Below are 24,548 nucleotides of genomic sequence, written 5' to 3' on the forward strand. Positions count from 1 at the left end.
AAGGGAATTAAAGACCATTCCCACTATCCTGGTGAGTGTGTGAGGCGTATTTCCCTACCAAAGCCCTTGGAGAGCAAGAGGGTGAATAGTATAGCTCCCCTCCGCATACCCCTCCCTCTCATCCTCACACAACATGTTGATCCAAAAAACTAAATCTAACTAAGGCATAGGGGGATTGGTGGTGGTGGTGTTTGTGGGTTTTTTTGTGTTTTTTTTTTTCAGGGGGTGCTTGGGGGCACAAGGGGAGAGGAGACTACTCATGTCTCATTGAGCAAGGTTCATGCATGAAAAATCTTCCCATGTGACCCACTTGTTGTTTTTATGCATTTTATTCAATCTGAAATAAGGATGGGCAACACAATTCTTAACAGAATGTATTTACAGTGGATCCTATTGCAGCAACATTGTAGGAGCTCCACATTTGAGTGCTACAGAGGTTATACACTCATGCTCCCCCAGGGGATGTCATCATTCAACACCTAGTGGTCTGTTTGGAGCCTGTAGATCCATCTCTGCTAAAAAAAAAAAAAAAAGGTCCCATGTTGGCTGTGTCTTTTTCACTTTATCCAGCACACACCACTCCATGTCATTCTCCCCATGTCCACTCTCTATATAGTGCCTTTGTCATGTCCTGTTTACACTGGATTGTACTGTGGTGTTCAGAGTAGTCATGCCTATATACAGAAGATTACAGGGGCACCGGATCATGCAAATGACATCTTTCAAGTTGGTTTGTCAGGCTTTTCAGTCTCCAGGGGGACCTTAGATCAATGTCCACTTCTTTTGTCCTTCTTGTGAGTGTGCATACGCTACAGCTTCCACAGGGTGAGTGACCAACTGACACAGGCAGATTCCAAAAGGTGGCCAAATCTACCATGATTGCCGTTTTTTTTCGGGTGTGTGTGCACGAGCATGCCCTTAATATTCTTGACCCTCTTAAAAGAATGCATGGGTTTAAGTCCATACCCTGACCCCAAAATATCCAGATGTTCATTGATAATTCTCTGAAAATTGTTTGAAAGGGGGGTGAACGTAGTCAAACAGATCAATCTATTATCCTCCTCTCTCTTGTAAGTTGACAGACACTGTTCCCTGTTATTGTTCAGGGCTCTTTTCCTTGCTCTTTGTATCAGATGGGGAGAGTATTTTTTTCTCAGTCAACCTGGACAACAGACTTAGTGTGTGTTTTATAATCTGCTATTTCTAAGCAGCTGCATCACAAACAACGAAATTGCCCAACTGGTAAATTCTCACGCAACACTCACGGATGGTAACTCTCAAAACTAAGCACATTATTCCGATCTGTCGGTTTGTAAAACACCTCGGTTTTGAGGTGTCCATCAAGAGATTAAGGAATGGCAGCTCAGTGCCTCCCATGTTGGCTGTAAAACACAGGAAAGGATTCAATTAATTAAGCCATTGTAAGAATTCCTCTGCTTCCTCCCTGGTGCTGTCCAGATAACTAGCCCATCATTTATATAACCTTTCCACAACTGTATTTTTTCTTTGGAGGGATCCAGATCATGTAAGACGCATTCAGATTCAAACGAGTGGACATAGAGACATGCCAGACTAGGAGCAAATGTGCTCCCTATTGATGTCCCATGTATTTGGAGAAAATATTCCCCCTCAAACTCATAAAAGTTGTGTCTGAAGGCTAAATGAACCAGAATAAGTACAAAATCCAATGGGGCCATGTTTTCCTCCTCTATGTTGTTCAGAATCCAAGGTAGCTTCCTGTGAGATATTCATACACAAGGATTCCACGTCCAAACTAATCAACAGCTCATTTGCTTCATGGAAGGGTAGATCCTTTATCAAGTCACGCACATCCCTGGTATCTTGCAAGAACGTGGGCATTCTTTTCACAAGGAGACGGGAAAAAGGTCATAAAATTGTGACACAGGTTCCAGGACAGACACTATCCCTGACTCAATCAGGGGAACCTGTTGTGGACCACAGGGAATGTGTAGAAGTAAGGTACCTTAGGTTGTTTCTGGGTCAAGAATTCTGCCTCATGTTTTTTAATCCAACCATTGTTCTAGCCTTTTGGCTGATATTATGGAAACAACTCATGATTAATCCATAATTAATTCCAAATCACAAACGTGTCCCTTAAGTTTTAAAGAGACATCTTTTTAATTTTAACATTGTAGCCTTTTTTTTTGTAAAGCATGCCTGTTACGTACTTCAGCACGAAGATACCCTTTTGGTGAATATGTGCTTACAAATATTCTATTCTAAGCATTTTTTTTATGTTCTACAGTACTTCAGAAGTTCTACTTTACTTCATATCTTTCTAGATCCTATGGTCCTTTTTAAAACTCTGAAATAGAAAAAACAGTAGATTTGACAAAGCCCTTCACAATATGCTTACAGTCCACTACTTTTGTAATTGAAATTTGAATATATGGACATAGTGCCTCAAAAAACGGAACCATAAACTCACAAAAACATTTAAACATTTATGTCTATGTGTAAAGCTTTTAAAATGTGGTTGATAAATATTATGATAAACTCACCATAAAATAGTACTCTGCAGACATTGCTTAACATCCAGGTAAGCTTTCCTAATTCTAGCCTTTTCCAAAAGCTATATGTATCTTGCAAAGAAATGGTTGGCAAGTACCCTTTTTACCTGTATCGCCTGACTTTTAATGGCAGTGTACAGTGTGCCAAAGAAAGCTTTTCTATGTTTTGGGAGGTAATATTAAATATGTGTTTGTTATCTTTGGAACAGAGCTTTATTATTATTTCACAAGAGCTTTTTCTTTTGAACTGCTCAAAGGACCCGATCTTTGGCAAAAGGGATCAAGTCCTTCCCCTACAAAGGTTGGGAATGAATAATGCACATTAAAATTGACATCATTAATGGGAAACAAATTAAGTAAAATATTTTAGAATGTGAAGGTATTGGTTGCAGAGTGGGGATATTACTGGCATCCCTGGACAGGAACTTCAAATCGATATAAAGACACTGGCAAAACTCTTGGCATTCTGTTCATTGGTTCTGATTTTCCCTTGGCTACATGGTGAAAAGCCTTGCAAAGGTACTGCAGGTGGGGGACATGATGTTGTGTGTATATGATCCATGGGATCATAGTTTCCCAGTTATCCTCACAACAAATAAGAGGCTAGGTAGGAGGAGAGAGCATAAGGTACTTGTTTTGCATTGTTTCCACAGCCAGTATTTGTTGTGCCATGAAAAAAGCTCAATATATATTGCAAAGGTTTGTCTATGTAATGCAATCAGTCCAGCTGAAACCTTTGCACCCCCTAAAACTGAGATGGACGATTGATTTTCTGCAAACATGTATTCCACTTTACACGTGCCCAAGCTTTTAGTTTTTACTTGTAGTGATGTTTCCATGCCATTTATGCTTTTTGGGATCTGAAGTGTTCTTTTTTGCTTTAATTAGCAATTAAATTGCATTATTTTACCCCTTGAAGGCATGTTTTAATTGTGTCTCATTCTTTTTGCCAGAAAAAGGGGTTTGACGTGGACAGCCTCAGCCAGTCTGAATTGCGTTTTCTTTTAAGTATCCTGGAAGGAGAATTGGAAGCAAGGGATCTTGTGATTGAAGCCTTAAGGGTAAGTCTTATTTTTAGACTTGTCTTGGTGTATCGGCCTGTAGCTACAGTCTAAGAATGACTAGGGCAGCCTGACCAATCCTCAATACATCTGTGACTAGAATACTGCAAACCAGACTATGAAAAGCATGAAGAATTCATTGCACATGAAACCTGTCATACCAATTCCATATGATTGTCAGTCAGGGTATTATTTTGTTTTACAAGCTTTTCTTTAACAGCCAATGAACCTGTTGATTAAGCAATGCAATTTACTTCTGAAATGGGCTTGCAGGATCATCAAGTGGTTGACCACCAATACATTCCGGACTCCATGAAAAATAGGGTTGTTAGTCTGATCTTAGAATTCAAAGCAGTACCCACCTATGCCAGCTTTTACACTTTTTCCTGGATTAAATGTAAAGAAGCAAACTCAATCATAGTTACTGATATTAATGCAAAGGGTTATGTGGTTCCCATACAGAAATATCTAGCTTAAACCATATCTTGATATTGAAAGAATCAGTTCTGTTGCCATGATGCATTCAAGGTGCATCAATTCATAATAGAGTGCAGGATGTCATTTGCTGAAATGCACTTCTACAATGTCCTCAACAGGAGCAACCTTAAAAAACAAGAAAAATACTGTTTGACAGCAGGCAATTGTTTTACTTGTTCCTTTTCCCTCCCCTGATCTTTAATGCTTCATAGTGTGAACATCTTGATTCATTCTTTCTTTCCCTGCCATTTATCATGGTGATCCACAAGGAACATATAACACATTCAAAGAACCATTATCCGTTATTGTTTTATTGTTGTATGTGGCATATGTTGCTCAACACAAACGTGTAATTTCATCAGAAAACTATTTAAAAAATAAAGATTTGAAAGACGTTCAGAATCATTTTCAAATTCAAATTTTGATATAGCAATACTATTGCACTGACCATAACAGAAAAAAATGTTTTAATTTTAAAACTGGTTATCAATGCTTATTTAGTTTAGGTCACACTTTTCAGACCCATTGCTATTATATGTTACTAAGATGGAAATGAAATAAAATGCAGAAATAAGACATCAAATCTTTATTTTCCAATGTGCCTTACAATGTTTAAGGTTATGAAATTAAATGAGTAGGTAACAAATCACCCAACAAAAGACAGCAGAAGGACAGCAACATTAATTCAGTTTGTTGTATAGTTGGCATGCATAGCTGTTAAACAATAGTAACCCTGTCTTGCTCATTGTTAACAATACATCCAGTACCTAATTTCAGATGTACAATGGAGTAAAATTCAAAATAATTTTTTTCCATGCTATGCAACTATGTTTCTAGGGCTGCAAACCGAAGAATAGGAGTAAAAGGAAATCTTCCACTGCATGCATACAGTTCTTTGTATAAAGATTCAGTTAAAAATGAAGTACTGAAAACATTTACCCAATAATACAGAATAAATCATGTACCAAGATGATATTTATGAATTTTAGCATGTGCATTTGCTGATTTGGTGCATTGCCTAATATTCTTTGACTTGTACGAAATTAATTACTATTTGTTGCTTTATAATTTACTTCATGAAATCAAAATGAACACGTTTTTCTGAAATAGGAAAATCATTAGGCAAGACCCAAACATGGATGCCATTCTGCAAAAGATCAGCTTGCCTGTTATTTAATCATGATATTTAAAACTTTGTATTTTTTCATATTAGTTGAAAATTTGTGAATAGCCACTGTAAGATTTTTCCAGTAACAGCACATACCAATTGTTCACTCTGTCTCTTATGGAACAGTGAAACCATGCTGAATTATTTATTGCTACAGAAAACATTTAATTTAGTAACTAAAAAACCCTTTTGCTAATATACTGATTGTATCTGGAATTCTAAAAGTTGCAATTTCAATAAGTACATGCACATACATAGTGTCATATCTTCATCTCTTAGATATAGCAAAGTTTGCAGTTTCATTATGATTAAGGCTTCCTATTTTCTGTATTTACAGATTTTTACAGATAAATACAGACAGAAAAACAAGCATTTTCCTGTCTGTATTTATTTTTAAATGTGGACAAAAACAGAAATCAGGATCTTTACTGGTCAGTTCTAAATACTGTTATCATGACTGTCAGGCCAGTAGCTGTGCGAATTGATCGGTAAGAAGGTTAAAAATAAAGACATATTTTATTGCTTAAAGAGCAGTATATATGCATAAGATTGATACTAAAGGTTTAATTTTTTCTTTAAAGTGTACAGATTTTTGTATCTGCAGGCCTTGATATCATTGAAAACTGGCTGACATTCAAATAAGAATGTGCATTTTTCAGTTCACCAAGTATGGAAATATAATACTTTCATCTTCATTTTTTCACAAAACGTAAAATAAGTGCAGATAAATACAGATGAAATTATCAAAAACATATGAATACAGACCGAAATGTCAAAAAAACAAAAACCTTAAAACCGGGAGCCCTAATTATGATGTAGGGTAAAAACATAGCAAGTTAAGGGTTTTCATACGATACAAAGGGAGTGTGGGGAAGCTTGGACTGGAGAGTAGTAGATGGCTGTGTAATTGATTAAACTTGTTTTATGTACAACCAACTCAGACCACACTGGCAGAAAGTGAACTTCACCTCATTAGTGGATATTGGTGAAGATACCCTATGAAGAATTCTAATTTGAAAATACTAAATTTAAAATATAGGTTGAATATGTTGTGCAAGTTTTACAGTGGCTTTTCATGAAGCATGGATTTTAATTAAATTATTTAGTATCATAACAGTGTATCGTTCAGATACAATCAATTAATTGTTTGTGTTTTCTTTTTCACTGCTTATATTGAACTGAAGGCATTTGAATAAGGGTGACGTTTTTGTTCCCCCCTTTAATTTAATTGAGCACACCTTTGTTTATTCCAAGTTTAAATTTTCATGTAATTACTCATTATCAATGTGGGATATCTTATTGCATCGTTGTTATTTGATGTGGAAGCAGTTGTTAGTAAGAAAACATCATATGTTCACTTCTTCTTTCAAACAAACCCTGACTGGAGGCTTGAGTCTGCTGTGAGTGTGATTGTGACTACGTGATCTTCCAGTGCATGTGTTAGGTGGTTAAACACAGGGTTGCCGGCTAATAAGTTGGTCCTCTTTCTGCTTCCGTGTTCACACTGTAATGGACTATAATGCTTCCAAAGATTGGCTACCTTTGGATTGCTTTGTGAACACCATAACGTATTATGAATAGGGCTTCCAGTTTTATGGTATTAAAAAAAAAAACAATTGGTAGGTATTTATTAACATTTTACATCTTACCGTATTTATGTTTGTTTTTGGTTTTGTGAATAAATTATTTGGACAGTCATATGACTCCACATGTATTTAACTGATAATCATGCACTCGTACTTTGCTGCTTGTCATATTTTAACAGATTAAGCAGCTAAATGCAACAAAATAGTACATTCACAGGTAAATATTAGCAGGATACTTCAAATACACGTTAACATATGCTGCGATTTTTAAATCCTCATGCAATCTTGTTACTCAGCTGTTTTGAGCATTTATAGTGTTCTGGCAACATTATTGTTGGGCATTAACACTGGAAGGTTTAATTAACTCTGTATATGGAATAAACATTGCATGTTCACCACAATCAGTAACTTGGACTTTGTCCCTTGCATTCATACATAGGTATGTAGTGTGTTGCAAATCAATGTTCAATTTGATTACATTGAAAGATAGTAGGTCCTCAGGTCAAATGCATATTGTTATTAATTTTGTTTTGTGGATTCGGGCAATGAGTTGGACGCAGATGGAATGTACTAGTATAATGTCAGATGCTGGTGTAAAATGTTATAGTGGGTCATGAGAATTGTTACACTATTATGTGCATCATTAGCTTCTTCAAATAATTGACATACAGGGACTTTTCGCATACTTTATTACTGAGTAGAATGGAACTACTCCACCATTTCTTCTAGTGTCTCTATGTGGCACTAGTATAAAAAGGGAGAAATGTCTTGGACGGGAGGATGAAGAAGTCTTTGATGACTTGCTTGCAAAGTCAAGTGAAGAAGCTAATGGTTTAAATGGATATGAGGTGTGCATAAAAAATAGACAACCATTACGTATCTAAAGTAACCACACTTAAAGAAAGATTTAATTTTGGTAAAATAATTAAAAGGAAAGGTGAATATGTAGAGGACTGCATAACCTATTTAGGGAGGCTAGCCTTGTTGAATAAGTTTGTTCTAGTTTGGATGAGTGTATTCTCTTACAGTGTGATAATGATAAAGCCAGAGAAGAATTATGATTATGTGATGATCCTTCTTTGGCAGAACATATTTAATTAGTAAACAGACTGGATGATAAAGTAACGACAATTAAAAAAAGATTTCATTTTGGTAAAATATTTAAAAGGAAATGGTGAATCTGTGGAGGACTACATAACATATTTAAGGAGGCTGGGTTTGTTGTTTAAGTTTGTTCTACTTGGGTGAGTGCATTCTGTTACAGTGTGATAGAGATAAAGCCAGAGTAAAAATATGGTTATGTGATGAACCTTCTTCTTTGACAGAACATAGTGCATTAGTGAATAGACTGGATGATAGATTGGCATTTGTGGACAAAATTAAGTTGCAAAGACAGTATGAACATGGTAGATAAATGAGAAAGTGTGTGTAGAAAAGCACATATAAGGCTGATTGAATATATCTTAGTAGTGATTAATGTTATGTTCGTGTTAAGCAATTTGTGAAAAAATGCTACAGGTATGGCATGATTAGTCATAAGTATAAAAAACAAAATTTGATCTGTATGGAAAGCACATGCAAAGTATGTGGGAGAAAAGCAAGTAATGTTGCACTTATTTCAACAACGGGCAGAGAAATGAAAGTGAGGGTGTGGAAGATGATTGTGAGGGGATAGTTATACACATAACAGGAAAAAAGATCAAGTACCCGATAATGACGTGATTGCCAAAGTGAAGAAGGTCAATATGTCACTTTAATCAGGAATAAAATTAACCATAATTTCCTAAAGTGTGTTTAGAAATGGAATATGTGATTAGGTCAAACATTTCAAACTCAACATAAAACCAGCAGATTTTCAGGTTTAGTTCAAGGGTGAATTGAAACATAAATGTCGATTCCCAAGAGGTAAAATTTATGTCATGCTAAAAGATGCTGCTTTAAAGAATGTCCAAAGATTTGCATCTGTAAACTAGATTGCTTAAAATGTTACTTTCATAAGATTAAACTCAGGAGAAGCTGCATTTCCATTAGGAAGTAAAGTGCAGAATACACCAATAGAAGTAAGGATGCAGTATCAGCGGAATTGAAGAAACTAGAATCATCAGGACTTATTGAGAGGGTCTAAGGAACAAAATGGTTGATTCCTGTAGTGACTGCACTCAAACAGAATAGTGATGGAAGATTGTGTGTAGATTTAAGAGCGTTAAACTTATCTGTGGTGGTTGACAGATTTGCCTTTCTTGGGATTTGATCTTTTGTTGGCATACCATCAAATTAGATTTCATGAAAGCCCAATGGATTACACAGCATTTGTGACACCCAAAAGGACATTTAGATTCAAAAGGATGCCATTCTCAGCCCCCTTAGTTTTTCAGTAGGTGATGAATATTATACTAGGAGACTTAAAAGGCATTAGAATGTATCAGGATGACATTTTAGTACATTGCCGCTATATTAAAAAACATGATGCAAGGGTGAGAGCTGTTTTGAGTAGATTGAATGAGAAACATTTAATTTCGACAGAGTGTACAGAGAGGAGTTGGGCATTCTGGGTCATGTTGTGTTTAAAACGTTAAAAGAAACTTATTAAAACTAGTGACATTCCAGCATCTAAAAAAAATGATGAACTTGCATCTTTTTGGGGTTAGCAGAATTTAATAGTGTCTACCTAGGTTTTCTGAGAACTGCCAGGATAAGGCTGTTGTTAAAGAAAAAGTTGGAATTTGTGTGGATTAATTGGTGAGAGAGAGAGAGAGTTTCTGAGGCTAGAAAAAGAGAGAGGAGGGCATAAGTCCTAAAATATATTCACTCTATCATTCAGAAGCAAATGGTTTGGTGGGGATATTAAACAAAACATAGAAAGAAGCCATTCAAATTGCTAAATATTGTTGCAAAGGGTGGAAATGAAGGAATGGGTGGATGTTCTTTGAGGAAAATCGAATGTTGAGTGCCAGCAAATTAATATAAAGACTTTGTCCAAGACCTAATGAAACCTCATCTCATTCAGAGGGCAGCAGAGTTGCTTTTACGGGGAAATCTCATTTTGGAAGAATGTCAAAGCAAAACCGAATGTTTCTAAGTCTTATTAGCACCAGGTTTTGTGGGGAAAGAAATCTAGGGCCATATGTACTATTTACTGGCTGAAAATACTGTTAAAAATTTGCAACCAGTATATTGCGACTCGTTAAAAGTTTTTAGAATCAACCCACATATTAATAGTTTGGTTCTTAAAAATCCAAATCGTAGTTTGTCAGAATCTAACCTACCTAATGCATATTAATAAGGTGGGTCACAAATTATGATCCACTGCCATTCGTTGCCATCACAGAGATGGTGGTCTGTTGGCGTCAACAGGCCACCATGTCAGTGATTGCTTTTAAATGAAGCAATTTCTTTTAATGCAGCTCATTTTCCTTAAAGGAAAATTTGTGGCGTTAAAAAAGATAATAATAATAATAATAATAAAAGTTTTAAAACTTTTTTAAGAGTAGGCAGTGGTCCAGTGCACCACTGCCTACTCCAACAAAATATATATAAAAAACAGTTTTGACCATTCACAAAGTACAGATGCAAAATGAACTTCGATGTGGCTATGGCCACATAAATCACGCATACAGATGAGTATACACAGATGACTTCAATCTTCCACATACATTGGCAAAAGTCCCAGTTGGAAAGAACTGGCAGACCAATTTAAAAAGGTGGGAGAGGTTAATAAGTGATTCTCCCTGGCATGGACAGTTACAAAAGGCCTGCCTTGCCACTGCAACTAAACCACTGACACCACTGAGAGTCCTGTGTGTTCTGCAATGGGAGTCCGAAATCTATAGCTTGCTATGTTGAGTACAAGGCAGGGGCACATATTCTTTAGAGTCACACCGGGGATCTTCCCTCATCGCAACACAATGAAAAAAAGCATTATACATTGGACATTTCTGTATCCAAGCCATTGTCAGTATTTGGCCTGCAAGACCCTCCTTGCGATTGTAACTGTATTACTTCCATAACTGTCAGACCTCTAAAACCCAATGAGCTAACAGTAGGAGTGTGCTCATTGTGTCCCCCTCCAGACTACAGAGCCTCACTCCAGGTCTCCATCCATGTCACAAAAATACCCGCAGTGCACACAAATGATCATTCTGTGTGTTGAGTTGTGGGTCCGAAACGTACAACTTGCTATGATGACCAAAAGGCAGGGGCACATGCTATTCACAGCCATGTAGGGGACTCGTTTCTGTCCTAAAACAGGCAGTATTGAGAATGCCCCACTACTTAGACCACCATTTTGAGGCCTGCTTCTGCCACGCCTACAGTCCACCATTGGTTGCGTGTTCACTTTGTGAAAATGAAAATAATTATACCTTAGATACTTTGATATGCCTGCCATTGCTCAGTAATGGGCATGCAAAGAGTACAATCTTTGCGGAAGAAAAGTTGAAGAGTGTTAAAAACAATTCCTCATGCCTGGGGTGTTCAGGCAGTCAGTCATAACTAAGGAAAAAGGATTTGTGTATGTACAACAATGGATCCCTGGTAACTTTTATCTAAAACATTACACTTTTTCTGCACTTTACACCATGTCTGCATCCCGCATTTTTCATTTAAAAAAATCAAGAAACTCTCCAAAGATTATGGGTAACCAGGTTCTGAATGCCACGTCTTGTCACATGTTGTTATGGCCTACGTGTGTTGAATAATAGCAATATTTTTCTTTTAGGTGTAGAGGGAGGTTCATCCTTATTTATGACAAGGATTTGTCATGTGCCTTGTAATGCACAACTCACTCATCTTGACTGACTGGTGTATGCGGAGCAGGTTAATTAACGTTTCTGCAGAAGCTGTGAGTGTATTCAAAGGACACCCGGAATATCCGGCAACCGCCATCAGTCACATTTTGAGAGTTCACAGTTTTCCTTTTTTGTTCAGATGTTACAAAAAATAATTCAGAATAATACATAATTTGTTTCAAAAGCTTTTTTCATTCTTTCAGGAAATAAAGTGGTGAACATCTACTGTCCTTACTGCAAAAGATTGTACGTTACCCGACATGTCTTAGAAAAAAATCTAATTTTCATATTAACAAATCAGTGCCTGATTAGTCTTTAGCACTTTCCTTCCATGCACTCCAAATAACTTTTGGAGTAATTATCCAACATAATATTTGTTATACTGCTGGCCTCTTATCAGTTGAGAATTGTATTAGCAAGGGAAATAAGATGTTTTGACATTCCTAGTTTCAACCAAAATGATGCAATTATCTGTACCCTTTTGCCTACATCTTCAAATATTTCCTTTGGTTATCATTTTAACTAGGCGATAATCCTGACTGTATATAATCCTGGGACATGTGCCTCATCTGGTTACTTCATAAACTACTTCTGCTGGACTGCGTTTACATGACAACTGCATTTTGACTTTTAATGTTCACAACCCAGCAGGGGCATAGCACAGGCCCTTGTGGTGGTGGGTGAGTGGGGATGGGGGGCGCGGCAAAACCCTCCTGGTTCCCCACTCGTTCAGATAGCCCAATTCATCCCTAGGCCAATGAATATTTGTGAGACATGGGAGACTCGGGGGCCCTCATCACATCCTTAAGGGGGGAGAGGGCTGGACATCTTTTTTGTTACGCTGCTGCACACCAGGCTACAAAACATGCTTTATCTGGCTATTTCTGTTAAAGAATAGTATAACTTAGTATATTTGACAATCCCAGTACATATGATATCACACTCTGTACATGTCTGCTCTACTATTTAGTCATTTTGATACACTCTCCTTTTAAAGAGTTCTGAAGCACTGAGACAAGGTAACACTAGTGGTGACTCTAACTCTAAGGCTGAAGCTATGCCTGGGCAGGTAGCATTGAAGCATGTGTGTCTGGTGAATATTCTCTGTTAAACTGCCTCTTAATTGGATCCTTATTATTGTATTCAATAGTGTAGTTTTGCTTATAACACATCATAAGAAAAATGTAACTTTTCTGTAAGGCCAGTACTCCAGCTAGTGGGTATTCTGTTTGGATTCACACAAACATCCATGCACTTGGACTGGGCTGTAGGGTGGTTTCATGGATGAAAAAATGAACTTGTCATTTGTAAAACTTAACAACCATCTTGAGAGGCATCTCAGCACTAACAACACTGAAACAAAAGAAAGAAACCTGTCCCTTCAGAGAAAATAACTTTAGATTGAGTGAACAGCCATGTTTTCAGAAGCTTTCTGAAAGTAGCAAGGTTGGCAGCTTGCTTTAGAGTGAGCGGAAGATTGTTCCATGTCTTTGCCCCAAGAACAGATATAGATCTGTGCCCCTTAGTTTGTAAACTGAACATCGGGATAGCTAGAGCATTATTACAGGGAGATCTCAATGTTCTCATTGGCTGGTAGGGAACAAAATAATCGGCGAGGAATTTGGGATCAGTTTGATAATAAGCCTGGTGCACACTAGTAAAACTTAAAAAAATAATCAGTTTATCAATTGGTAACCAATGGAGCTCCTGCAAACCCTCTGTGATGAGCTTTGACAAGAGAGGTCCAGTACCACCCTCACTGCAGCATTTTGTACTACCTGTACCTTCAGGATCAGATAATTAGGCTGACCCAAGAGGAGAATATTGCAATAATCAATCCCAGAGGGGATCAGGGCTTGAACAACCGATTTCCTTGCTGAAACAGGAAGAAAATCAACAAGCTTTTCTAGTGACTTAATCACAGAAGAGCATACCCCTGACAGGCTATTTACATGGGGGTAAAAAGACAAATATTTATCAAGCTTGACTCCCACGTTTTTCACCACCTTATACAGGGATGGGGCTATCATGATTTTATGGCCACCAATCTGAGAAAAAGAATTGGATGTTCTTCCCAAAAGGTAAAATTTCCATTTAATCCATGTTGCACTTCAGGAAATTGTCATTCATCCACGTAATAGCTTCCAAAAGGCAGGTTTTTAAATTTCATTTAGAGCTGGTGGAATTCTTGTCAAGGTTAAGAATCAATTGCATATCATCCATATAAAACATGGTAGAGATACCAAATGATTTTGATGCGAGTAATAAGGGGTGACATATACACAGTTAATAAAGTTGGGCTAAGTGAGGAGCACTGGGGGACACTTTATGTAAGCAATTTCTATTTTGATCTAAAAGGCCCCAATGTGATAACTTGCTTTCAGTTTTCCATTTTGTTCTGGGTTGTAGGTGAGGAAGCTAAAGTAAATCAGTGTCATGTGCTGTCCTTTAGGAAACTACATTGGTGTGGTGTGCACACACATAAATGTATAAAAGGCACCTCAATCCTAAAAAGGATCATCAACAGATTCAAGATTATGGTCTCTTAGTGAATACTTCCAATGAGAGCATTGATTCATACACAGACAGGAATTTGCTTTTCCTCACCATAGAGGGCAACTTTAGCAACACAAAAGGATGATGGACGGAGTGTTGAACAATGCAAACACTCACCCCCAGTCACAGATCTGGGTTTAATCCATTGTTCTTTTGATCACCATGGCACCCCAGTTTGGACCCAGCCATATGCAAATCAGTCTTGACCCGGTTCCTCATGGGAACAGTCCAGCCCGAACTGACAAGCCAGTTCCTTCCTGGACCGGAAACAAGCATCCTGGGACCGGTTTCAGGGAATCACCCTTCATCAGCCAGGCTAGCTTGAATCCAGTGGCACAGTGAGCAAGGGACCCATGTCTGGGCATACCCTTCCTACTTAGGGCAACTTTAGCAACACAAAAGGATGATGGACGGAGTGTTGAACAATGCAAACACTCACCCCCAGTCACAGATCTGGGTTTAATCCATCGTTTTTTTTGCTGACCATGCCACCCCAGTTTGGACCCAGCCATACGCAAATCAGTCTTGACCCTGTTCCTCATTAGAACAGTCCAGCCCGAACTGCCAAGCCAGGTACTTCCTGGACCGGAAGCAAGCATCCTGGGACCGGTTTCAGGGTATCACCCTTCATCAGCCAGGCTAGCTTGAATCCAGTGGCACAGTGAGCAAGGGACTCAGATAATGGAGTTTAAATTTCACCTGACTTTGACCGTGCTCACTTGATTCCTACAAACGTCTACTTTGCTAAGGATGTGTCTCTCATTTAGTCAGCGTATTGGACTTCTTCAACTAATTTCTGGTGCCGGTTTGTCCATTTGGGATAATAGTGATGAGTGATTTTAACGCCAACCTTGGCATAAATCAATGTATGCTGGTGCTGACTCCAGACCGGAGTAAGCAAGAGGGATTCCAGAACACATTTCAGAGCCAAAACAAGTAGAGACACTCTTTTAGACTGACTATCAGGACAGTACCTCAGTAGCCTTAACAGACACTTTCTTTTGGATAGATATGGATACCCCAAAGTTTGATGTAAGAGAGCAATCTATATTATGGAATGCATTTTGGCCTCTACTGTATGTTTAATTGTATTACATACATATCTCCAAGATGAGCTAGTAACCATTTCTTCTTTACTACAGATAGGTGTAACCAATACTAATGTTTCCAGTTTAGATCGTTATTTAAACCAACTGTTGTATCAGTAACTTATAATTGTAAACAACTACATTTGACACAAGTTGGCCTAAGAAAAGGTTACCACTGAGATGGTTAATTTTACCTTTGTCCTTAAGCTTTATTTGACCTCTTGCTCCGACGATGCTGCATTGACTGTCGACTTTCTTGATATAGGTAGCTATGTGTTTAAGACATTATTGGGTACTATGCAACATAGATGTACTGGCATGGAGTTTTTTATAGTCATATGTAGACTACATTGTCAAGGGCCTTTGAGGCCATAAAAAACTATGCTAAACCATTGCTCACAATCCGGGGGAATCTGTTACTAACAGGTGGCCTACAAGAAAAATGATAGTGATAGAAAGTTAGCAATGAGGGGTCCAGGCTGAGATAGTTCAGATGCGTTCTGGGCTCCTACAATTCTAGTCATTTCTGGTGACTTAAGCCCAGCAATGGCAGAAGCTACTGGTCGTTTCTTGACATGGTTATATCCAAGGAGAGATGGCTAGAACACACTGCTAAACTGTATGCCTCTTCAAACAAGGACTGCAGTACAGTTGTGGGGATAAGACCAGAATGTAAAAGGGTGCCCTTTACTTTGCCATTAACCGTGGTCCATCGGATAAAATCCCATTCTCTGCTTGCTTTTAAATATGACAATTGGAACCTCATCAGTCTTTTATGATGAGTATCTTAATTGCCATCTTAATGTGTTCCAAATAGGTTACTTTCACTCTTGCATAAAAACAGAACATCAGTTATGTCCTGACTATAATAATGAAGCCCGGTTCACATGCAAGTGCAAACTACAGCTCTCTTTAGAGAGCCCAAGGTCGTCTGAACCAGCTCATATTAGGCCTTCACCATGATTACTAGATCAAGCCCAAGTTGAAGGCCATCTATTTTCTTCCTATCAAAATACGGTGGCAGTTCCAGATTTTGTGAATATGTCTCTATTACCAACACAGCCATCCTCTATGTTATTGTTGCAAGATAGTGAGACCGTTCAGGTTGAGAGGGCAGTACCTAAATGTGCAGGGCTTCTCTCTCTGAAACGCCCTCGTGCTGACCTCTCATTTCAAAGAAAGAAGAAAACTTTGTGCATTTACTCAGAGATCTAGAGATATACTTGTGCCGTTCAATTTGACAATAAGTAAGTGCCTGTGTTATTATCTCACCAACATGCTATAACAGTTCTCCCAACCTCATGAAATACGAGTTGCATATATAACTGCCCCCAAGTCACTACCACACAAATCTAGGATGCGAGAACTGGGCACTTTCCTCTGCCATCCTAAACCACGCTAACATACCACCCGAGAGCTGTGTAGAAGTGGGATCTGCACTCTACCATGGGAGAGACTGATCAGCCATCCTGGCTACCATGTGCACACAGCGTATCTCTTAGTGCCAACCAAAGCACCTTGCAGGAGCCGCCTGGGCACTGACTACTTCATGAAAACCTCATATACAATAAATACATCTAGTACTCTGGCCCCGGTAGAAGGTGTACCTAAAAATAATTATCACATACTTGATGGCACACCTTTTAAAAAATATTCATGACTGGCTGTTTTTTTCTTAACCTGATAAAAACAAATAATGATTTACTGGCTCAATGTGCAATATTCCTATTCACGATCAAGATATATTTAAAAATGTTCTTACACTTTTATTAAGGTCTGTGTCTGTATTAGACTCACTTCTGGCTTAAGAACAGTACTGTATATTTAAAAACAAATATTTTAATTAGGATAACCTGCGGGGAGGCCTATATTTCAACAGAAAATGTACTCATTTCGTCTTGGGTTAAGGAAGAAGATGGTATTAATTACGGATTCGCTTACTTATGAAGTAAAAAAAAAACTATTTCTCAAAGGGTTTCCTAGTTTTATAAATGATATTAAAACATTCCCATTGGGCGCTGGCATCAATAGTTATTACTTTTTAATATTTGATTTGCACAAAGTGCTTATTTGGAACTGGTGGTTGCTGGTGAGGCCCACATGCACTCATTTTTAGGAATCGGCATTTATTTTTCCTCAGCCGTCTAAGACCCAGAGCAAGAAAGAGAAAACCACGAAAGGGGGGAAAGAAGGAAAAAACGAAAGATGGAAAACAGTGAGAAAGTAAACGTGGGTGAAAAAGAACCTGAAAGAGTGTGGTAAAGGGGCAGAGAATGTTGATGGCATGAGATGGAATTAAGATTGCCCGACACTGGCACTCAATAGCTTTGGCTGTGGGCTTCTGAACAAATCTTTGGGCCCGGGCAAATTGATTAATTTACAGATTAAGCACCGAGCAAGTCAGTGATCATGTCTGTGTTTTATGGTGCATAAACTCTGTTTGTTGCTCTTACACTTCGCATCCTTTCTTTGAATGGTATAAAGTCAAGTTGACTTACTTTAGTCCAAGGGACTGGACTGACTGCTAGAAATATCGGGAGGGAATTAAGAAGGGCAGTGAAATAATGCACATTAGGTGGACGGATGGGAGTCTGAGGTTGGGTGTAGATGTGTGAGTGTGCTGGTGGTAGAGAGGGCCGCTGAAAACTAAACAAACGGATTTAACACTTTTTGGCTGATGGCTTTAGGGAGGCATGGATTAGCCATAGGGAGGGGTGCAGTTTTTGGCGTGCGTGGGAGAGAGAGGGCAGGAGGTGTTTCATAACAAAATAAACATATCGCTGTAGGGCGCTTACAGATTAGATGGGATTTTGCTGTTTAATTGTTGGCACATAAATTCATTATTTTTCTACTGAGCTTTCCTTTTCAATTGCAGCCCACTGCTAATAAGTTGACAATTATGCTGCCACAGCACGTTAGCAACGCTGTATGGAGTGCATTGGCGTGGAAAAAAGCTCTTGGTAGAAACAGGCTTTCGACGGTTTATTATCATGCGTCCTCTAACTGCCCAGATAATCTTTTGAGTGATTTCCATGTACAAACAATGTCGCACCATCTTTCCACTTAACGTACTATCATTATAGAAGCAAAGCGCTTTCTCGTTCGCTTTACTTCATTATCTTCTCCAATTAATTTGCCCATAGTGGTGGTTTCACTTTAATCCTATGGAGTCTAATGACTAAACGAATGCAGTTCTGTAATGAAACCTTCTGATTCAAGACTGATATATCAACCTGTAAATTATGGTGGTTTATAAGGATTTTTCAAAGGTTCCAAAGACATTTGGTACTCTAATGGGAACACGTTTCATCCTAGTTAATGGGATTAACATTTCCTTACCGAGCTAGGAGGAAAATTCGGGGAGTTCAGAAAACCGTGCAACTTGGTATTTTTCGATTGGAACCCGAGAAGGGCGGGCTGAAGCTTTAATCTTTCCTAGGGTGATGAGTAGTACTGATTACTATGATAGTATCAGCCGATAGTTACAGCACTCCAAAAGAGCAACATTCATAACCAGTGCTGCATAAACCAGCATTGGTAAACCAGTAAGTCTGGCCTAGTCATTCTGATGTGATTGTATTTTTTTCTACTATAAGCATGTGATACACACGTTAATGGAAGAAAAAGATAGAGAGAACACACCTCAGTCTGAACGTGCAAGCTATATTCTGGCAATATAAATGATTAAAAGAAATAGTCATTGCAAGATACAAATGTATAAGCCTAGTCTTAGGTCTGTCTGTGGATATCTTTAATATCGAGAACATATCTTGCTATCAACTCTTCAAAAAATACAATAACAATTACTGAGAACGGGCTCGGTGGTCGGCACTCTTGAGTGACGCCGTTCATATTTACTTCATGGTTCGCCATTGCTTGCATGGACTGTCCATCAAGGTAAAAGCAGTTTGAAGATGCTACGTTATCCCATGTGTGCTCCCATTTGGTTTTGGTAACTGGGCCTTAAGGAGTTCCTATAGTTATGATACAGATGTGACGCACCTTGAGGCCCAGTGTCTGTGCTTTGATTATTTACTTTGCTGACATGATGAAATAAGAATTGCTGACTGAAGTCCCTTTTTCTTGCAAATTGCTGCCGTTTGGTTGCCTTAGCCTTTCATTAAGGACCTCCGCTATTCACTAATCACTGGTGTGTGTTCATTTGTTTCACTTTACAGTTATCATAAAATTCTGGATTTGCAGCTTTTCGGTTGCCAAAGAAAAGACTTTAGGCTTTCTGAAAGTTGTAACAAAATTACTGGTCCTTTGTCAGAAATATCTTCGCTATTTTGCTGTTACGCATTTCAGTGTCACCACTTACAACACAAATGTACGCTTAACGCTAATTTTACTAATACTGTTCTGAGTGTGGCAAGAAGTGGGGGTAGTCACCTTTGAATTTAGAGCTATGTGAAGCAGATTAGGTAACACAAATGACGAATTTAATATATCAGAATAGGAGAATGACAGACACGAAAACTGCTTGCTAAGAATCTTTAACCTTCGTTTAAATAATTACAGCGGTGGTAAAACCCTTTGAATGGAATGTACAACGCATGGGAATAAATGTATGGATTGTAATTTTAACGTGAAAGAATGTACAATGCATAAAATAGTTTTTTTTTAAATGATTGTTCTAGAATTTTGTCAGTTATTCCTTTTCCAGATTTATTATGACTGAGTTCCAATTAGCATGCAGAAGCTAGAAGGAATCTTTGAAGCCCATGTAAGTTTCCTGATTTTGAGGTTTTAAGGGTCATCAATTTGGCAGGAGGGAGTACATGATCCTTAATGAGTCGTGTTTGGCGATTTTATTAATTGGTTATACTACAAGAATTTATGTGAACTGCCAAGTGACTTTGACTGACATTGAAATCAGTACAATGGAACTTTCTTAAAATTTACTTCACAACAACTATTTTGGCAGGCCCAAAAATAATCCAAGTGTGAAATTCTGAATTCATATTCTAGTGATCAGTTCCTGGGAGCCTTTTTCAGTATCCCACCTTTTCTCCACATGAGCTTTCATGGCCCCAAAAAGCAATGGATGATGAGAAAACAGTGTACATTTTTCCCTGAAAGTTTGGAAAACATTACATGAGATTATACGTTTACATTGCAAATTTGTAATTTCTGCACTTTAGGAGGTATCTTGAATGAACAGTGGATGTAAGGGCAAACCTTGTGTGAAAAAATCACGTAGGATATAGTCAAGAGACCTGGCTCAAGGAGGACATTTCTCCTGCAAGGCATTTTCTGCTCATACCTGTCCTCCATGGCAAAAAGTGTGAACAATTTCACGCTCATACAATTCCTATTTCATATAGTGTATAGTTTCTTAAATTATGCTATTTATGTGACCTGTAATAAAAATCACACATATCCTTGATATGGATATTTGTATCAGGACAAAACACCAAGGCTCATCTTCTAAGACCATAGTAACTACACTGAATCGTACATCAACACCTAGGTCTTCTCCAAGACCATCTGCCCCACTCACAAGTGTCTCCATGGAAAATATACAAACTACCTATGTCAACAGCAAACTACAACATAATATCCCAGAGAGTATTTAACAAAAACCTATTGACAGTGGGTCCCCTGAACATGGTGCCTCATGGAAGAGAAGTGTTTTGCTCAGTGGGATCTTCATGTATTTTGGCACTTTCAAAAGAATCGTGTGTTGCAATACCACCCAGCATACATTCTGGAAGACACCTAAAATGCATTTGTTCTGAATCCTTTTCAAAATCAGAAGGCATCTTGTGGTGATCTCACCCACAGAGCTGCTTTATTCATTCATTTCTATCTTCTTGAACCAAAAAGTAAGCACCGACAATACAGGTCTAGAGCCAGCCAATTAGTAGCATTTTCTTGCTTTTAAGGACCATAAAGGTACTTCACTTCCACTGTTTTACTGTGTCGGTTGTGTCAGAGTTAATAAGATGGTAGCTGCCACTCATAAAAACAGTAAATGAATGCAAAATAGAGATATACAGTATCAGTCTTGGTGAAGCTAGATGCTTAGTAGATGCTTGAAACTGATGTTTACTGGGAGGAGGGGGTGTCAGCAGTGCTGCTTCCTTTAAGCTCAAAATATTACTTTGAAGCAAAGCTAGTGATTCCTCCACTTGAAAATATAGATCTGGACAAGAAAGAGGCAGACTATTAAATGGTCAAGTTAGTTACCTCTTCAGCGTATTCCAGAAACATGTTCTGTCGAGGGAGTGACATGTATGTGTATGGAAGGGGGCACACGAATAGGAAGGAACATCTTTCCTATCATCATTCCTAGCAAGTACATTTTCTCTTAAGTTGAGGGATTTTGTGTTGGTTCCTATTGTCAGTCCATTATTAGTGTGTAGCATTAACAGACTTGTGTAACTAACTAGATTGTGTGAGATCAGAATTTTGATTTTTATAGTAAATGGTGAGATATGAATAGTGTCGTTTCTAGGATACATACAATTTGTACTAGTTACAAAACAGTTTGAGCGTTCAAATAATAGAATGCTTATTTAAATGCTAGAGATTTATGGGCAATTCCAAATGTATACACATCATGTAATTGTGATGTTCATTTTTTTTATTTTAATAACTCCCATTGGTTATAATTGTAACACTGTTATACTTGATATTTAGGACAAAGAACAGCATATATTTGGCCCTGCTGTAGGATGATTTTCCTACCAAAAGATAGAAGTACCTCATAAATTACACATATAAGGTCATAGCAGTGATTTGTCTCCAGTATATTTATATCACTCAATATCAACTTCATTTTAAAATCGATCTTCTAGAACAGGCAGATCTGTTAATCAAAGATTTAATGCACTGTGGAGGTATATTTCTGAATGTAACATTTTCAGTATATATGTGTGTGATTGTGTGTAACAATGTGATTATGCGTTGATCATGGAAAGTAGTTAAAGACAGCCATTTTTTCAGGAAATAAAATTTCCTTAAATATAACAATAACTTATTATAGAAGATATGTAAATAACTGTCCCAAGGATATGAATTACTGCATTTGCAGACCTCCACATTCTTCAAGATGAAAAAAAAACATAGAAATGTACGTTTAGTCTGAAGTTAATGGAAGGCAATGCGTAAGATGCTTGTGACATTATGAAGTTTCTGTAATCAGATGAACAGTAGGAATCCAACACCAGACCAGTTGGAAAGTGATCAAATTTAGTAGATGAGTGTTTTTTTTTTCTTGTGTAGTTACTTTATTTTAAGAAAAATTTGGAGTGGCTATTACGTGACCTTTTCTTTGTTCTAATTTAGTGGTTGTCATTTAACTAATCTTTCCAAATCATACTTCTATAATGAAAGTTATTGAAATTGCTTTTACTGTTCTTGCCATATCTCTGAATAAATCCAATGAAGTTAAAACATGCACATGTTATACATAACATGTTGTATGTATGTTCCACCTCATCTGCCATTTTAAACCTATAAAGCCCTCACAGAGAAACTCGTAAACCTCCCAATACGTGCTGCGAGAGTAGCACAGATAAAATAATCACACCTTATGCCGATGGTCGCTGCCTTTTTTTTCTTTTTTTTTTAAGCAAACCTGCACTTGACTGGACCACGTCTTCAACTCTTTGAACTTTATAAGGGGGCCTCAGGACATTCAATAAATATGAATAAATCCATGTTAGTTCCAATTCAGGGTGATAATGAGGCCACACAATGGTTATTGTTCATACCAACAAAATGACTGGGCTTTAAAAACCTGGGAATTCACATCCCCAAGCTGACCTGGAGTCTAAACATTACACTCCTCATATTTGTAATGAAATTGTACCTTCAAAACAAGGCAGCTCTACCATTCAATGTACTGGGTTGCATGGCCCTGTTTTAAATTATGATCCTATTATGGTACTTATACACCTTCCCTCTGTTGTTCCCAGACCGGTGTTTCAGGGAACTCACATACAGAATACACACATTTCTGTGGGCTTATCACGCACCCCAGACAGCTTGGGTTAGATGCTGCATGTCCGTTTAAGATGCTGGCATGGGTATGACAAACCTGCAGATTAACAACCAGGCTACACAGTTACTGGTGGTCAATGTTTGGCTGACCCATGGGTTTGCCCTGTGTACTACGCCAAACTCTCCCTTCTGAGCCTCAATAAAGTAATGGGACTTCTGTCCAGGGACCCTCTCCCAAAATGACTTCCAAAATAAACCAGAGTCATTTTCCTAACTTGGAGAGTGGCGCTGTGCTCCATGTACACCACACTTACACAAATTAATCCACTATGGAGGAGGCTGCCTCTACCACACTTTTGTCCTCCATGGCTTCCAAGCTTGTGATAAAATAGGCATTTCGAACTTGGGAATCTTTTGGCAGAAGACCACATCAGGTCTTTCCAGGACCTAGCGGCCCAATATGCCCTAGCAAAGACCCAGTCTCATATGTACCGGCAACTCAGACATGCCCTAGGCTATGGACAAAGACTGTCTTGGTGAGCTCCCTGAATACAACCTATTGGAGGGCAAGTTGGAAAGAGGTGGTGTATACTGTGTATACCATACCCTGATGGACATCACTCCAGAAGTCTTTGTCCCCTTTCAAGCAGAAATGGAAGCGCTGGATCAGCCACCAGGAGGCCTTGGACTGGCAGTTTGCCATCATGGACCCACCACAAAATTGCACGAAAATCCTCCTGACTGAGGTTGATCCAATTGAATTAACTCCATTGCATCTAATTCACTGCCCTGAATCTGTGGCAACCAGTATGATTTCCTGTCTGACATGCTTCCAATGCCCCAATATGGAAGCAGCATTTTTACATATGACATGGCCGAGCCCTCCAGTTCCTTACTAGAAATAAATAGCAAACTCCCTGACCGAGGTCCTAGGGTATGCGATTGAACTAATGTCCAAAGATGCCCTTTTGGAGATACAGGATGATCTAGGGCACACGAGGGGGAGAAAGCTACTTTCCTTGGATGGCCATGATAATAGCCAAAAAGGACATTGCCCGTAGATTAGATGGTGGGCCTGCCCATGATGGCCGATTTGGAAGCAGGAATGGATTGGTGTGCAAACTGGAGGAACCTATGTACATGACGAGGGGCTGTACCTGCAAACATGAATGGATTTAGGGGATTTGGGGAAAATTATTTGACTCTTATGGTCTGAAGCCTCTTTGATTAGATGTTTGATTGTGAAACCCCTTGTGGGATTGGGCAAGTGCTTGCATATAAATTGGCGAGTAAGTTTGTAACTGAAAAGCTTATGAAATTGGTGATCAAAAGAAAGCACATGCA

General features: G+C 38.4%; 1 protein-coding gene across 2 annotated transcripts in view; it reads left to right on the forward strand.

The window, feature by feature from the left end:
- Positions 1 to 24,548, forward strand: part of CTTNBP2 (cortactin binding protein 2) — a 670,870-nt gene that overhangs the window by 48,215 nt on the left and 598,107 nt on the right. For both annotated transcript variants that reach the window (XM_069228906.1, XM_069228905.1), the window contains exon 2: positions 3,485 to 3,592. In XM_069228906.1, the coding sequence (XP_069085007.1) occupies positions 3,485 to 3,592 (108 nt within the window). The remainder of the gene's footprint in view (positions 1 to 3,484; positions 3,593 to 24,548) is intronic.

The sequence above is a fragment of the Pleurodeles waltl genome, chromosome 4_1 (assembly GCF_031143425.1).
Source record: "Pleurodeles waltl isolate 20211129_DDA chromosome 4_1, aPleWal1.hap1.20221129, whole genome shotgun sequence".
In the NCBI taxonomy this organism is placed as follows: Eukaryota; Metazoa; Chordata; class Amphibia; order Caudata; family Salamandridae; genus Pleurodeles; species Pleurodeles waltl.